Source organism: Patella vulgata, chromosome 4 (genome assembly GCF_932274485.2).
Source record: "Patella vulgata chromosome 4, xgPatVulg1.2, whole genome shotgun sequence".
Classification (NCBI taxonomy): Eukaryota; Metazoa; Mollusca; class Gastropoda; family Patellidae; genus Patella; species Patella vulgata.
Window position 1 is genome coordinate 84610658 of NC_065882.2, and position 18392 is coordinate 84629049.

Below are 18392 nucleotides of genomic sequence, written 5' to 3' on the forward strand. Positions count from 1 at the left end.
TCATTTATATTTTGGATATTCTTGTTGAAATCACAATTTAACCAATACACTGTTCTTGAAGGATGAAGGCATTAGGTATTTTCGCCGATATTTAATTTTATGTCAATTTTTATCTGGCCCTAAATCAACACATTTTGCTTGGAACCTCGGATGTTCCAAATAATGTTTAGTTTGATTAGATAAGAGATGGAAGATGCGAAACTTCACACTAGAAATTCTGGCTGCAGACATATTTGATTGGGTTCACAATTTGTTCCAAAATTGGTGTTGTTCTTGTTGTTTAACGTCCGTTTCTTATTATCTTAGCGCACGCCCGGGGGTCTTTTCTGTGAGAAGAAAACGGAGTACCAGGCGTAAACGACATAGAGGAGGCGCCCCCATCTCCAAGTCACATACGCTCCCACCGGGGATCGAAACCACAACCGTAAGCCAGAGGTGACCAACCAGCTAGAGGTCGAGTCGCGATCACTAGGCCAATTTACAAATACAAATGTACTAAACATTTATACAAAGTTGAACATCTGTTTGGTCTGCTGCGACAAAATATATGTGGCAACTTTTATATAGTCTTTTATGGACTGTTTCCCCTTTTGTTCATCAAGTTAATACATTGACTCTGTCATGTAGCAGCTTTAGACTATTATTCAATAAGGATCGTTCCTTCAACAATTTCTAGCATATTAATCATTCTTGACGTAAATTTGTTCACCCTTGACAAATTGCAATGTAACATAGGCGAACATGGCTTTTTATCCCATTTGAATGCAGAGATGCCTGGCACCACCGACGAAAGGGTCAAATATTAGATCTGTCGGTAAGGGAGCAAGCCCCATAATCACGGTATCACCATGTCGTCATTAGCCCAGTAGGAGCCGAACAGTAGGACATTTCATTTCATTTCTGAAAAGATACCGGCCCACCACATTCCTTGGTAAGGTCAAGGTTAAGATCCGTTAGTTTATAAGTATTGAAAAAGTGACACTGGTACCCACTGGTTAAGGTAGTGTAGGCAGTTACACAAACAACTATTTCGCTCTTTGGGCATCACTGAGTTGGAATCTTACAAAGATGTATAGGGTCGTAGGGTAAAGGGAGGTAATAAGGTTTTAACTACATTAGGATTCAGACCACCCCCCCTCCCCCGCCACAATTAAATCCATGATATTTCTTCGCCTATAACATTTTAAACATTCCAATCTGTATAACCACAATAGGCTCAACATTGGAGAGGGTTGACCATCTAGGCCTGGTCAAGGGAGTCTATAGGCAGTGACGTTATGTTAGTAGGCAATCACCCGGTTCGTTTGCGTCTATATATATTATACAGTTATTCCTTAAAATTCATGTGCTATATTAATAATAAGAAGAATAATAAGAATACTTGCACCGTTATAGTTATTCCTCAAAATACATTTGAAATGTGCTATAGCAATAATAATAATATACTGATACATTTACAACTCAAATCAATTTGAAATGTGCTATAGCAATAATAATAATATACTGATAAATTTACAACTCAAATCCATTTGAAAATGTGCTATAGCAATAATAATAATTGTACTGATATATTCCTAATAAATTTAAAATGCTTATATATTTATTCCCTGTAATAGAGGGATGGAATTAACAATAATAAAAATAAATAAAATGCGAAAATCAAAAGTTTTATTCTGCGCTATGATCAGCAAATTTACTGTAGTCGATTCCAGGGATATTGCTACAGTCAGTCTTCTGGTTGCTGAAAGGGAAATAGGCAATCTGTATTTATCATTTAAAACACTTTCGGATTTTTTTTAAATTTTTAATTCAAGTTTGGTTTCCGGTTCATTTACCTCACATGAGTTATCTCCCGTGCGAGCGATAGAGAGAGGGCATAACGTCCACTTGGCGCAAAGAGAGAGAAAGAGAGAGAGAGAGAGAGAGAGAGATGGGTCATAACGGTCCACTTGACACAAATAAGGTAATTTCGGGACTAACATATGGTTCAATGTTATTTCAATTATTTACTAGCGCGTTGGGGTCTTTATCAGAAGAAACCGGGGTCCCGTACAAAACCCTGGCGACCCTAATCCTTGTCACGTACAAGCTGGGAATCGAAACCACTCCACTAAACTCAATGACAGAACTTATGATCCATAACAAGAAATCGGCATTATTTTTAAAACAACGTACTTACCATCCACAAGTCTCTCTGAAGACATTTGGTTGAATCTGGCCTGTTGAAGTTGTATCACAGATAACTTTAGCCAGGGATATTTTCTTGATTTCTTTAAGTTGATCTACAACATATCAATATATTATGGTGGTATCTCTAAAACGTCATCAATACCCGCAAGAGTAATATTATATTTCCTTTAATTCCAATTATTTATCAGAACACAATATTTGATAATACATTTAGAACTGTAATATATTTCTTTTAGTAGTATTATTTGTGTGTTAACTTAAACATACATTATGACGTCATATTAATAATGATGTCATTGTATTAATCATATTAAACATACATTATGCAAGAGCTAAATCTGTATATTGCATATCTTTCTTTAGGCCTGAAATGTTATCTAAATTATTAATTAGACATAATTAACCTATCCAGAACATAATCAACTCTCGATGTCAACGCTTGCCTGCGCTCTTTGGCGGATTATGAGCCGATTTACTGCATAACTTTCCTTCGCGATTTAACGATTAAATGGATAATAGAGACTATGCTGTTTAGAGACTTTAGTAATGATGATCGAGGTTAGGTGGAAATTTCAATCGCTTAGTTCTCGGTTCTTTGTGGATCAATTTGAATGATATTTTCAGCAAATTGCCTTTACATTATCTAGTTTTTAACTATTATAGTGAGAACTGCCAACTCGTCATCGAAGCTCCGAATAATGTATCTTTAAACACGTTCCAAATATAATTTTAACACAGAGATCATTGCTACGATTGATGCGTTGTGAAGCTTTCAAGAAAGGGAAGTGACCAACGCAACACGAGTTATCCTTCTGTCTGAAGTGACGAGTGATAACAGATACACGGGCGAATTTCTGCTCACTAATAATTCCTTCGAAGACCAAAAGTTGTAAGCTTCATAACGCATCTCCCGTAGCAATGATCTCTGTGTTAAAATTATATTTGGGACGTGTTTAACCAGTTCTATTACATATTTGATAAAGACTGACACCAATATTGTCCTTTAAATCACGGGAGTTTCCCCCGTAACGCGATACAATAGAGACTTTTGGCAAGCGTAAATTCATGGTCCGTATCACGTATTCGTGTCGGTTTTGCGTGTGACGTCATCAATGTGTGTGTATTTCTCATACGTGTCACGGCACACGGATGCGGCAGTACGTATCGAACAGCTTTCATACGGAAAAGGTGCGTACAACATCGTCTACTTTTTTGTTTTTTTAGACGTTGAAATGTTGTGCCCTGGTGTTTTTATGAATCTATGTGTATCCTAAAACATGAAGGTGTATATTTGATGTGATTTTAACCATGATAAAGAATGGAATTTAATCATTATTTTTGACGAGTGTTTCTCGGAATTTTCATACTTTTCCTGTCTGTCTGAATGTCTGTTGATCTACGTACTAAATTTCGGGAGGTGGCACCTTACAAAACTGTAAATGATGTAATTCTATGGCAAGAGGGTATAAACTTTCTGAAATGATACATTAGTGAAACCAAAAATTGCTGTCGAGTCGAGGTCGAAGATTTTTAATAAGATCCTACATTAATTTCTTTTAATAGCTCAGCGACTGCCGAGCGACTTCACTCCCCCCAGTAATTTGTCGGCTAGGCACTTGACTGGTACTGATGGTGATCATGCTGTAATAGAACTAAGCTCAACTCAGCTACTCATACGTTATACGCAGCGCGATAATTTGCCAAAACTCTAAAACTACACTGACGCAACGTATCACGTGACGATACGGAAACGTGATACGGATGGGAAAAATTCTGCTTGCCAAAAGTCTCTAATATCCTCATAGTATGTTCGTATAACAGTAACATCGCAATCTGATTAAAATACAGAGATCTATATTTCCTTTCGTTTTTATATACTTTCGATGGCCTCCACTGCATAAAGATAAAAACAGTTGTAGTGGGAGGTCGCATCACGGGTCATACATTTGATTAACCAATCAACGTTGATGTTTCTAGTAGGCTACACCTAGTTCCGTGCATTATACCTGGCGTAAGGTTCCTCTCATAGTAGAAACGGTCACCTTTCTTCAAGTCAGAGAAAGTTTTTCCAATGATACAGGCAAATGTTTCACCGACGATGCCACCAGGTACTGGTGGTTCAGCTACGCCACCAGGAAACAATTCAATATCATCAACACGACTGAAACAAGTATGAATGGAACAAAAGATAAACAATACCTCCATTACGAATGGGAAATGAAATGAAATGGAGATTAACATCCCTCTGTTGTCCTCCGACTGAGCTAATGAAGACGGACAATGCAGTGTGCTATAAGGGTAATTTTGTCCGGAGAGCGGCGCTGTGGCCTAATTTTATATCGAATTTCAACTGCCAACTGTCGAAATGACGGAGGCCGAAAGGTCGGTTTGCCCGTTCACCCCCATTTCGACTACACCCCATTTCGACCACAAATTGTATCACCTCCAACTATTCAGTATTGAACTGTTCCTCACTGATTAAGAGATGCAACTAAACTAATGATTATTGTTAAAATAGCTTATTCATTATATTTTATAGCTTGTTTTCTTTAACATCAAAGCAAATCTATCACCTATTTGTAATGCTATTAACACCCTAACAACGAAATAGAAATTAAATGAAATGGGGTTTAATGTCCTCTTCTTCTGCTCCGAACTGGGCTAATGAAGACGGGCATACGTCATACAGTGTGCTATGAGGGAAATTTTGCCCGAACAGCGGCACTACGGCCTACTCTTATATCGAATTCCAGCTGTCAAGGGATCTTTTACGTACATGCCAATGTGTACACGGGACCTCGGTTTTTCGTCCCATCCGAACGACTAGACAGCTTTCCTTGTCACGCCCTCTGGCCTGCATCACGGTAAAGGGAGAACCACGCTGGAAAATCTGGATGAACTTTCTCAGCCAATGCAGGGATTGAACACTCGACCTTCAGGCTAGCGAGCCAGCGTCTTGCCCACTTAGACACCGTGGCCCCCAACGAAATAGAGAAAGTGTCATTTAACAAATTTGTGTAACGATTACAAGTCCGTCTTTTCCACAGTTCGGTTCTTGTCCTTGAAATAATGGTAGGCCAACATGGAAGGATGGCGTCACATCTGTATTTTAAAACTATGCAATTATCTATACTTACGAATAAACAGAACTTAAAGCATCTCCTGAGTTTCCAAGTTTCGGATCTGTAAAGTTTGTTACTCTCGATAGGTTGCAGGCCAGCTCTCGAAAATCATTGAGGGATGGCAAACCATGATCGCGACCACGTTGAATATTTAAAGCGATGAGATCATTGGACACGCCAGGAGCGACTTGGAACAAATGATTACAAATTGCATCAGTTGGGTGGCTTCCATATTTCTGTCCTAACTCTTCCGTAAGACATTGAGCAGTTTTGGTGATACCTTCCTTTATCACATAATCCGTTTTGTTGTAGAAATTCTCCAAATTTTGACCACAATACTTGTCCGGGATCTGTAAATGACCAAAACGGAACGCAGCTGTGGAGAAACTGTTGGGTATCGAAGGATTGGTACTATTGTCGTAATGCGAATCCTCTTTATTCAGGTCGTATTTAGACGTTTGACCTGGTCCAAGAACAAGAGGCAGATATTCATAGTAGTTAATGTGTGCGTTGATAGCTTCTACGATTCTTCTGGTGTTCTGAAAAAGCTCTTCATCTGACCGCGATGAGTTTAATTGTTTTAGTTCGGTAGCTATCAGGTTGTGCAATCTCATGAATATCGTATGAATAGTAGATAACCCCGGCCATACATTGACCCTTGCGTCACCTACAAGAAAACAAATTAAATAGGGTTGAACGTCCTAATTTTCTGCTGTAACTGGATGTGAATGAAAACAGGCGTGGGAAATTTTACTCTCAATGGTTCTTTTACGTGCGCGCTAACCGAATGACGTTTTCCCTTTCAATTGGAATTGGGACATATTTAGACTGATGTTCCACAAGGAATAAATTTACTGACACGCAAGTTACTGACACGCAAAAGAATCGTAGCCATTGCATTAAACTTTTGGTGTTGTCACCGGTAAAGACTTAACAAGCATGCGAACATTATGGACTAGGAGAGGATCATGACGTCATCGGCACTCTCTTGGAATTGTGACGTCATATCAAAAATGGAAGTTGGTCAATAGATCATAGATGTACTTATTAGTATGTCTGTGAAACGGGTGCGCAATTGTGGAACCACGTACCACGCATGACATGTTTCGTATTTGATTTGATGGAGTCTTAAACTTATTTCTAAGCGCGTTCTACTATTCTGCTCCGATTAGGCTAATGAAGACGGGCTTACGCCATGCATTGGGCTAGGAGTGAAATTTTGCCCGGACAGCAGCACTACGCCCTACTCTTATTTCGAATTCCAACTATCAAGGGATCTTTTACCTGCGCGCCAATGTGTACACGGGACTTCGGTTTTTCTTCCTATCCGACTACTATACGCTGTCCCCGAAGAACTGTCTCGGTCAACATAGGGATCGAACACGGAACCTTAAGTTTAGCGAGCCAACGTCTTACTCCCTTAGCCAGCACTTCTCCCCCTCCCCCGCCCACACACAACACAAACAACAAGATGAGTAAAGCTCTGGGCCCTGTTCCTGATCCCAGAAGACTTACCAGCTTTAAAACAGTACGCATCATTGCTTTGATTTAAAATACAATTATCAACAGGGTTCCTGGGTAGTCGGTTATCATTGTTTAACAACATACCTGCAATTATATTTTGAAAGATGGTGACATTGCTATTTTATCGACTAAAGAATGCATACTTGCATAGAACTGACCCCGAGTCCACAAAGCATTCTCCAACTCAAGTTAAGAATTTACTCAACTTTCGATCACTGTTTATGAGAAATATCTTTGATCCTGAAACACAAGGCTTTGCACATAGTTTCCTATTGATGTATTTGATACATTAAAACAACAAAAGGTTTATAAAGGGCTATATTTTAGTTAAAATAAGGCAAACAATTTTGAGTAAATTCTTAACTTAAGCCTGAGAATGCCTTGTGAACTCGGGGCCTGGGCACATATAAATAAATTATTATTATTATTATTATTAGTTTATTTCCGTTTTAAATCCAAGGCAAGATGAAATACCAAGCATGGTCATCTGATAATTCTTGTCACTAAAATTCGTATTCCATATATACAACATACACAAATCTAACTTAAGAAACAAAAAAAATAACAAATATTACCATTAGATTTAGATCGAAGAGAGTCTAATTCGGACATACTACTTCCATATACATTTGAAGCATCGACATAACTGGTAATTGCGTTGAACTGTTCTCTTGGCTCTACAATAATAAGACAATGGGGTAATGGGATAACGTATTTTTAATTTCATAGATAGCGACATATCAGAACTACATCCACCATTCGTATTACCGCTGTTATAAACTAGGACATTAGCCATCAAGTTATACCAATGTCAGGGTGGTTGGATGGCCGAATGGTTAGCGTGTGCGTGCTGTATTATAAGGTCTGTCATTGAGTCAACTGCATGGCGTAGTTTCGATTCCCCGGTTGTATGTGACAAGGCATAGAACCGCGTGGGTTTTTCTGGGCCCTCCGGGTTCCTCCCACCGCTAAAGACACCTACGCGCACGCGAATTATTGAAATAAAATTGATCCACATGTTAGTCCCGAAATGACCTAGTTTGTGTCGAGTGGACGTTAAACCTATTTTCTCTCTCGCTCGCTCTCTCGCTCTCTCGCTCTCTCTCTCTCCCGCTCTCTATACCAATGTCATCATCAGATAGCCCAATATGATAGTCCCGAAATGACCTAGTATGTGTCGAGTGGACGTTAAATATGTCATCATCAGATAGTCCAGAGAGAGAGTGAGGGAGAGAGAGATTTGACACTGTCGTGGGCCTCGTTGCGCGCACTGTAGTCTGAAATATTCGCCAAGTGTGTTCAAGTTTGTTTAAAACGGAGATTGGTCCTACAAGGGGAATAGACCAAGATCCCGTACTGCGTACTTACCACTATCGGGAACAGGAGCTGATCTTATAAAGTTGAGACAGGTTTTATTAAACTGGCTGAAATAGGGATCATTCGCAGGAACACTAATCGGAAAACACGGGCCTCTAAAATTCAAATATACAAATTCGCTTTATTAAATCTGGTATCATGCTTGACTTTTATTCACTTATTTGACAATTTACAATTAGCACCGATTTCAAATGATATGGAATAACAAAAGGTTTACTTACCCGGTAGGCGGATTACCACCACAACAAGGCACATCTGGAACAAAAAACAAAAAATGCAAATTAAGCTCATCGTTTTAAGCAGTAAATGAAATGAAATGGGGCTAAACGTCCTACTGTTCTGCCCCTCGTTTTAAGCAGTAATGTTATAACAACATATACATATATTAATACAGACTTTTGGCAAGCGTAAATTCCTGGTCCGTATCGTGTATCCGTGCCGACTTTGCGTGTGATGTCATCAATGTGTGTGTATTTCTCATACGTGATACGACACACGAATACGTCAGCACCTATTGAACAGCTTTCACACGGAAAAGGTCCGTATAACATCGTTGTCTTTTTACCGTCCTTTTTGCTACTTTTATACCCTGAACTGTTGTGTCATAGCGTTTTTATGAATCTATGTGTATGATTTTAACCATGATAAAGACTGGAATTTAATCATTATTTTTGATGACTTTTTCTCGGAATTTTCATATTTTCCCTGTCTGTCTGCCTCCGAGCTAGCGAGCCAGCGGCTTACCCACTTAGCCACCGTGGCTCCACCAACAGACCGTCTTTATGACCGTGGATGGAGCAGACATTTAGGTCGTTAAATCCCATTTCATTTCATTGCGCGGGATACATATCAGATTTCATTACGCGGGATACATACCAGATTTCATTACGCGGGACACATACCAGATTTTATTACGCGAGATACATACCAGATTGCATTACGCGGGATATATACCAGATTTCATTATGTGGGATACATACCAGATTTCATTATGCAGAATACATACCAGGTTGCATTACGCGGGATACATACCAGATTGTATTACGCGGGATACATATCAGATTTCATTACGCGGGATACATACCAGATTTCATTACGCGGGACACATACCAGATGGTATTACGCGAGATACATACCAGATTTTATTACGCGAGATACATACCAGATTGCATTACGCGGGATATATACCAGATTTCATTACGTGGGATACATACCATATTTCATTACGCAGAATACATACCAGATTGCATTACGCGGGATACATACCAGATTGTATTACGCGGGATACATACCGTATTTCATTACGCGGGATACATACCAGATTTTAGTGTTGGTGTTAATGTAATGTCATGATCTATAAACTGTCCCCACTGCATCATCCATACCGTGAAAATATCATCTATAACTCGAGGGGAATTAACTGCACTTGAGATAACTCTTGGACTTGGTAATGCTCCACCATTACCACATTTAGATCTAGGTGATGCCTTTCCTGTAGATAGAAAGGTCGTTAATTCGATACTTTGTTTTAAGAAAACATGGTAGGGGGGGTGGGCAAGGGGGTGAATGGGCGCGAGCGGTGTGGTAAACTGTTTCTAATAAATGAAGTTCGGAAATATTTTTTTACAATATGTCATTATTTGTTTTTACTTCCCTGACATGCGCAATGAACGAGTTGCACACTTGTTGAGGGTGGGGTGATAGCGCATCGGGATAGTGATTTGGGGCACTGAGAGATGAACGAGAGAGAGAGAAATGGGATATAACGTCCACTTGACACAAACTAGGTCATTTCGGGACTAAGACATGGTTCAATTTTTTTTCGATAATTCGCATGCGCGTTGGGGTCTTTAGCAGTGGGAGGAAACCGGAGAAGCCGGAGAAAACCCACGAGGTTGGACAGGCGACCCTACTCCTTATCACGTGCAACCGGGGATTCGAAACCACGCAGGTTGACTCAATGACAGACCTTATGATACAGCATGCACGTGCTAACCATTCGGCCATCCAACTCCCCCTGAGAGAAGAACGAGGATTGATTGTGGTGCATTGAGAGCGTACTGGTGACCACGAGGGTGTAATTAAACGAATCACGACGGTATTTTAGACTAACCGATGTGACTGTGCTTTAGTGAAACGAATTGAGAGCACAGGAGAGCAAAACGTCTGATTTCAGTAGAGTCAGAAATGTGCATAACGAAACAATATCGACAATCCATAACAATTGAGGTTGCCACAGCGGAAAGCGAGCAATATATAAAAATATTGCAGGTAAGCTTCTAACCTTTAAGAGCATTGCCATCCCAAATATTTTTTGTTTAGTTAGAATAAAAATAAGTTAAACAACAGAATATCAACAGTAGTTTGGTATAATCCTGAAGTGGTTTCAAAAAAGGTTGAGAAATATGAATTGGGCATGAAGGTGGGCAATTTACCCCACATTACCCTACTCCATCTTGTGGTAACTATGTATTGTGACCATCTTATGGTAACTATGCTTGACATCTTAAATTAGTATGCACAGATAGTTCTCTATATAAAAAGACCAAACTTCTTTTTTGAGTGTTATTAAAGAATTTCTTATTGTCATAGCAAAATGTAGTATAATGTGTTTTCTTGAAAATCACTAAACATTTACCAAAAAATATGTTCTTCAAATAAGTTCACATAAACAGCTTCATTCTGGCCTTTTTTTCATAGAAATTGACAGAAAACTAGAGCGGATTGGATAAAATTGATATAACGTCGACGGCCATATTTGATGACAACATTGTTGAATACCCTACCACTTACTTACTTTAAACTACTCAAACTTTCCTACAGAACCATAGTCATATTCTGGATTAATACATACCATCGCCGTAAACAGCAGCTATAAGTCTTTTGTGTGGTTGATTAGCCGAGCCCCATTTAGAATTCTGTAAATTGTTACATGTTCCGTCTGGTCGACGATATAATGTTGTATTATCACAGCTTCCTGTATCCCTGTCATTATATGAAAATAAATGTATAACTAAGATGTAGGGATTGGTCCTTTGTCAACCTAGTCGTTAGGATGGGACGAAAAACCGTGGTCCCGTGTACACATTGGCGTACACGTAAAAGAACCATTGACAGATGGAATTCGGTATAAGAGTAGGCCACAGTGCCACTGTCACTAAAAGCACACTGTATGGCATGTGTCCGTCTTCATTAGCCCAGTTAGAGCAGAACAGTAAGACGTTAATAAACCCCATTTTATTTATTTTTTCGTTTGCTAATCAGAAAAATGCACATACGTGTAGTTATTCGACATCCGTTTAAAACTATGACCCCTATTATCCAACTGGTGCCAAAATAAACATAAACCGTCATTTTATGAACATGAAAGAAGTACACACGTGAATTGTTTACCATGATCATAGAACACACTATAACCTATGTAAGCCCCCGTCACACCAAAGCACGGCCGAATGCGAGTCACATAAATTTTAAATAGGAGAGGCGTTGTAATACTATTTGGTAATTTATGCGAAATTGTATTAGACGACTATAAGTGCACCATAGGACATGGGGTTTTTTGGGTTTTTTTTTGTATTCTCCACTGTCAGTATATTAGCTATGGTATGAGTTTGTTTAATACGCAAATTATTTGTATGAATATGAGAAAAAGGGGTCTAAGCCCAAGGATAAATTCAATGTTTAAAAACACGTGATAGGAAAGTTTCCATTCCATATTTAGCATGAGTGGCCAATCACATTATCAATTACATCATAATTAACTAATAGAATAATTGATGGCCGTGAAACCGAGAGTATATAATTAATAGAAGGTGTGCTCTAGGGTAGACACCAGGCAGACTCTAAGAGAGGAGAGACCGTTGCGGTTCAGGGGACACTATCTGGTTTCAGAATGTCCCGTTAAGTCGTAGGAGAGCCGTATGGTGTAGCGGAATCCGTTAGTAAACTTGTTCTACGGAATGGTGGGTTTGAGAGATAGAGAGAATGACTTTATTTTTAATCTATGTTTGTAACCTATGTATCCAGCTTGATATAAAACTGTAGAAACTGTACTTTTGTTTCTGTAATCTTGTTTGTTAATTATACGATATTTTGGGACTGATACACAACGTATGATGTTAAAGAAACATTTAAAGATACGTCCTAACCAGTTAAAGAATTACAAATACAACCAGAGACAATACTAGACGATCAAGGGGTGTTCCAAGATATGTAGTAAGAAAAGAGTGCATGGGTCATCATGCGCAGGATGTGGCGACCGGTTTTGAGTGCGTGTCTACTTTCAAAGTCTGACAGATATAAGGAGAAATTAATTATTTATTGAGTTTTTTAAAATGACCATACAAGACGGTTAAAGTCAACGTTAAATAAATATGAATTAATTACAATGTTAGTTATAACGAAATGAATAAGTATCTCTTAGTTATTTACCGTTTGTATCGTCTATGAAGTTCTGCTACCCCAGTGTCGTCCAGGCTAAGCAAGCAATCACTGTATTTACAAACTGTAATTATATGTTATATTTATTGAATTCTGACCGTAAGTATATATACTATTCAAAAAAAGTAGGGGATATTTGATTTTGGGGGCATAATACTAAAATATGCAAATGACTACGAAAAAAGTCACTATAGAACCTAACAGAAGAAACATTTCCAGTTACATGTGACGCCCAAACGCACCAATAGCTACCACATGGAATGCAGGTGATGCTTGGGATCATCATGGGGGTCCAACCCAAGATTTGCACGACTCTGACTTTGAATGTTACAGTCATTGTGGCATTGAATTCCAGGGTGGAAACATCAGTTTAATTGTTTTAGTGACCAGAAAACAAATTTTGATATGCGTCGGCTTACCCAAAATGAAAGGTTACGTGCCCTTGGCATGCTACAGATCGGCACAACACAGGCGGTTGTGGCGCGGACGATGAATGTTTCTCAGTCTGTCATAAGCAGGCTATGGTCCAGATACCGTGATAAACAATCTGTACAGGACAGACCACGCTCAGGTCGACCAAGGGCGACAACTCAAGCCCAGGATCGATTTATCCGTACCTTGGCCTTGGGAAATCGTGTCATCACAGCAAATCAGATCAGCGCTCGTCTTCAAACAGACACTGGTGTGAGAGTGAGTGGCCAGACGATTCGGAATCGACTGCATAGGGGTCACCTTCGCGCCCGACGTCCTCGCGTGATCCCTTGTTTGAGAGATCATCACATTCAGGCAAGACGTCGTTGGTGTAGGGATCGTCAACACTGGGATAATCGACGCTGGAGCAATGTGATGTTTTCAGATGAGTCAAGGTTCACTGTTGATTTTTTGGACAGACGTAGGAGGGTGTGGCGTCGTCGAAACGAGCGCTTCCAAGACGTTAACGACATCAGACATGATCGATTTGGGGGTGGTTCTGTTATGGTGTGGGGAGGCATCACTGTTGCTGGAAGAACGGCTTTACATGTTGTTGCAGGGCGTGTTACAGGCCAGTACTACCGGGACAACATCTTGGCAGTCCATGTTGTGCCGTTCGCACGACGTCATGGCCGCCGTTTCATCTTCCAGGATGACAACGCAAGATGTCACAGGGCCAGGATCGTTACAGGTTACCTCCAACAACAGAACATCACCACATTACCTTGGCCAGCACTGAGTCCCGACCTCTCCCCCATCGAGCATGTCTGGGACATGCTTGGACAGAGGTTACGTCAACGTCAACAACGTCCTGCCAATGTCCAAGAACTTGCTGCTGCGTTGCAACAGGAATGGGACAATCTGGACCAAAATGACCTTAGACGTCTCATTAGGAGTATGCCACGTCGGATCAATGCTTGTTTGGCAAACAGAGGAGGATTTACCCGTTACTGACTTGGTTGTGATGCTGTGGTAACTTTGCTGTTTGACCCCGGGTATCATTTTACCCGTATAATGGTCAGTCTGTGCCTTACTTAGTCTAACGATCATTTGGAATAAATCGATGAATGTGAACTTCATTTCATTTTGTCATTTGTTTCTTCGTCAGTTTCATTAGGTGACTTTAATAACACTTAAAAATCAAATATCCCCTACTTTTTTTGAATAGTATATTATTCATATACATGTATAATTCTGACTATAAGTATATATTGCTCATATACATGTATAATACTGACTGTAACTGTATATTACCCATATACATGTATAATTCTGACCGTATTTACGCGCTGTAACCATATACTGTATTTACGCGCTGTTATATATATTACACGTATAGTTATAATTATGGCCGTATTAACGGACTGTAACTTATATTACACATATTTATACAGTGTTATCATCTATTATGCCAAGGAAAACTGTCTAGTCGTTCGAATGGTACAAACAACCGAGGTCCCGTATACATACTGGCGTGTACGTAAAAGATGCCTTGGCAGTTGGAATTCGATATACGAGTAGGCCGTGGCGCCGCTGTCAGGGAAGAATTTCCACTCATAGCACACTGTATGACATATGTCCGTCTTCATTAGCCCAGTCAGACCATTTTATCATATATCATACTTATTTTAAACAATTATTTTAAATAATTACGTAATGTATTAATATATTTTACTAATATTGATAATTATGACTCTATTTACACGCTGTTAGCATATATTATATTTATTGTTCTAGAAGAATATTATTATTATTATAAAACAATTATATAGCCCATATACATTTTCAGGTGTACGCTTTACAATAAATTTTAAAGCAATAAACATAAATATCTATAAAATAAAATACAGTTAAATACATACAAACTACAATAAACTAACCATGTAGATAATGGGAGAAAAAAATAACTAAATTTAAGAGAGAGAGAGAGAGAGAGAGAGAGAGAGAGAGAGAGAGATGTGGTTTAACGTCCACTCGACACAAACTAGGTCATTTCGGGACTAACATATAGTTTAATTTTATTTCAATGATTCGTTTGTGCGTGGGGGTCTTTAGCAGTGGGGGTAAACCGGAGGACCCAGAGAAAACCCGCGAGGTTGGACAGGCGACCCTACTCCTTGTCACGTACAACCGGGCAATCGAAACCACGCCAGTTGACTCAATGACAGAGGTATTATGATACAGCGCGCAGCCATCCACCCCCCCCCCCCCAGTAAATTTAAAACTAACTGGATTAATCTTCGCGCAGAAACTGGCAAACCTTAAAAGTTTTTTAGCCAAATCTAAAACTAACTGTTTAATTATGGCAGATATTGGCACACCTTAAAAGTTTGTTAGCTAATCTAAAACTAACCGTTTAATAATGGCAGATAATTATGAAAGCCTATAACTACCATTCATAATTTCTACTTTTCGCCTCTTCAAAACACGAAAGTCGAAAAGTCGAAAAGTAGAAGTTACGACAAAATGTGAGGTGACAACACGCTATACAAGCCAAAATCAACTCGAAAATAGGCAATTAAGAAATAACACACAGCGATAATAGCGTCTTGTCGACTTCCGACTTAGTCATATTTTTGTATTTATTGATGTCAGTAAGAAGGCGCCAACACGCATACCAAGCCAAAATGCAACTCGAAAAGTAGAAATTAGGAAATTAACACACCACGCTATTAGCGACTTTTCGACTTTTCGCCTCGGAAGTTGTTGTAGTCTCAGTTTTCCAGGTCGCACTTGAATACGTGCAATCAGGGCTCACGGTATACAAGCCAAAATGCAAGTCGAAAATAAGAAATTAGGAAAAAACAAGGGGCGCTATTATCGCTGTGTGTTATTTCTTAATTTCCTATTTTCGAGTTGATTTTGGCATGTATAGCGTGTTGTCGCCTCACATTTTGTCGTAACTTCTACTTTTCGACTTTTCGACTTTCGTGTTTTGAAGAGGCGAAAAGTAGAAATTATGAATGGTAGTTATAGGCTTCCATAGATAATGGTAAACCTTAAAAGTTCGTTACCTAATCTAAAACTAACTGTTTAATTATTGCAGATACAGATAAATCTTAAATGATTGTTAACCATATGAAACCCCCACATGAGAAACAGCATCGAGTGTTTTAGAAAACCTTAATGTACATACTTTTATTTTTGCACGACACCCGCTAGTGATATATGGTATAATTATTTACTGTTGTTTTCAAAGCGATCCACAATCTCGGCCTTCAACATCTGTTCTCCTGTTATCAACCATTGCTTACTTTTAAGATCAGCCGATTAACTACAGTTGGTAGTGACATCCAAATCAAGAACCAAGTATGGAGATCGTGCTTTTCTGAGATGCGGTGTAGTTTTATGAAACAGACTTCCCATAGACATCAAAAGATCCGAAACATTGAACACTTGTAAGTCACATTTCAAGACATTAATTTTCAAGAAAATATATGACTATATATTTAGTTGTCTTGAGCAGTTTACTTGAAACAATTGTTTTACACATTCATAATTTATAACTATAGAGCCATAATTGTAATGCAGTCAATGTCCCCTTGCATGAAAGCGCAATTAGGCAATTTTGGAATTCTTTCGATTTGAATTAAATTGAAAAGAAAGTTTGTCGGATACTGAAATACAACAGCTAAACAATACATACCACAAGAAAGGAAAACCACCAGAAATATCTCAAATTTTCTCATCTTGTTCAGTTATAATTCTCGGTCATATAATATGTTGTATTTTACAGCTCGTTGTTTATAAAGCAAAATATATATTCTATTCAATATGTGATTGGTTTGGTTTTTTATGAATATTGATTAAATTTATGCCCCTCCCACAATCGAGTAGAACATCAGTGCTTGATCAAGCCACTACAATAACACATTGTAACACTATCATCAGATCCCCGCTGATGGAGTTTGAAATAAAATGGGATTTAACGTTCTTCTGTTCTGCTCCGAACTGGGCTAATGAAGACGGGCATACGCCATACAGTGTGTGCTATGAGGGAAATTTTGCCCGGACAGCGGCACTACGGCCTAGCATTATATCGAATTCCGACTGTCAATGGGTCTTTTACGTGCACGTCAATGTGTGCACGGGACCACGGTTTTTCGCCCCATCCGAACGACTAGACCGCTGTCCTTGTCAGGCCATCCGTCCTACATCACTGACAAGAGGGACCCACGCCGGAAAATCTAGGGATCGAACACCCGACCTCCAGGCTAGCGAGCCAGCGTCTTACCTCACTTAGCCACCGTGACTCCTGCATAGATTAAAAACCGTATACACTAAAGGAGCTAAATCACTAAAATTTGGGACCTAGAAATTGACACAAATGGGTAGCAACGCATATAATAATGTAATATGAATGTATATAAACTGATTTACATTCAATCGTTTCCGTTTTTACTCTAATTTCAAATCAGTTATGTTCGGCGAAATACAACAGAAGTCTCAATCTCTAGCTTCTGGTTATTCCAGTCTACACAGATAGTATTCCATATAAGAATATGCCGTCACCGTTTGACATGACTTGTGGAATATTTGTAGCCCCCTTCTTCAAGTTCCTTATTACAAATGGCGCTCAAACGCATTATGGTACACGAATCGTGTATCAATTGTTAAATGTTTATTTTGTCTTAAATATTGGTAAGATCACAACAGCAATGTTGATTAAAATTGAAAAATAATTCGTGTTTTCAATGTCAAAGACTTGGATGAAATTCAATTAGAGACTTGGCTACTTTCAGAGTAATATATCACTGTTCATCGGGTATTTTGTAAATGGTGAACAGTCCATTTGCTGTTAACATTTTTTATCGATACCGTTTTTCAGGAATTTTGTCTAATGGTAGAATTGTTCGTTATTTAATTTATATTAATTACGTTGTAACATTTGATGGAATATAATGGTCCCTGACATATCAGGTTTACCTATCAATACAGATGCACAATGACCTAGTTTATTTCGAGTTGACGTTAAATGCCATTTCTCTCGTTTGTATCATTTCAATGCAGTCATGAAAATATGTGATTCCCATGCTATTGTCAATTATATTTTTGTTCGAATCAGGTTGATTGGCGTTGCAACAGCTCGAGGATTGTTTTATTATAAAATATTGCTATATAAAGACCCAAGTTGTCAATACCTGTTTATTTGTGTCACAATATAAGTTTATATGTCATGTAAATGTGTATACACGTGTATGTCGAGTTTCTGTTCTATTGCTCGTTTACATGGTGTGACATAATGTCGATAGTTTTTCTTCTTGATTG

General features: G+C 38.8%; 1 protein-coding gene across 1 annotated transcript; it reads right to left on the bottom strand.

Annotated features, from left to right (window-relative positions):
* Window positions 1–1378: 1378 nt before the first annotated feature.
* LOC126818291 (peroxidase mlt-7) lies at window positions 1379–16851 on the bottom strand. The gene is made up of 12 exons (XM_050545623.2): window positions 16771–16851; window positions 12645–12717; window positions 11068–11198; window positions 9532–9705; window positions 8435–8468; window positions 8205–8308; window positions 7412–7513; window positions 6828–6920; window positions 5328–5979; window positions 4197–4351; window positions 2180–2282; window positions 1379–1741 (listed from the first exon to the last, which is right to left on the bottom strand). Exons 1-12 carry the CDS (start codon window positions 16811–16813, stop codon window positions 1669–1671), a joined length of 1737 nt encoding a protein of 578 aa, XP_050401580.1. The 5' UTR covers window positions 16814–16851; the 3' UTR covers window positions 1379–1668.
* Window positions 16852–18392: the final 1541 nt, after the last annotated feature.

Coding starts and splice junctions, on each gene's coding strand:
- LOC126818291 (XM_050545623.2), bottom strand. CDS start 16,813: ATGAGAAAATTTGAGATATTTCTGGTGGTTTTCCTTTCTTGTG. Junction 12,718..16,770: donor GGTGGTTTTCCTTTCTTGTG/GTATGTATTGTT, acceptor ATATAATTACAG/TTTGTAAATACAGTGATTGC. Junction 8,309..8,434: donor GGTGGTAATCCGCCTACCGG/GTAAGTAAACCT, acceptor TTTGAATTTTAG/AGGCCCGTGTTTTCCGATTA.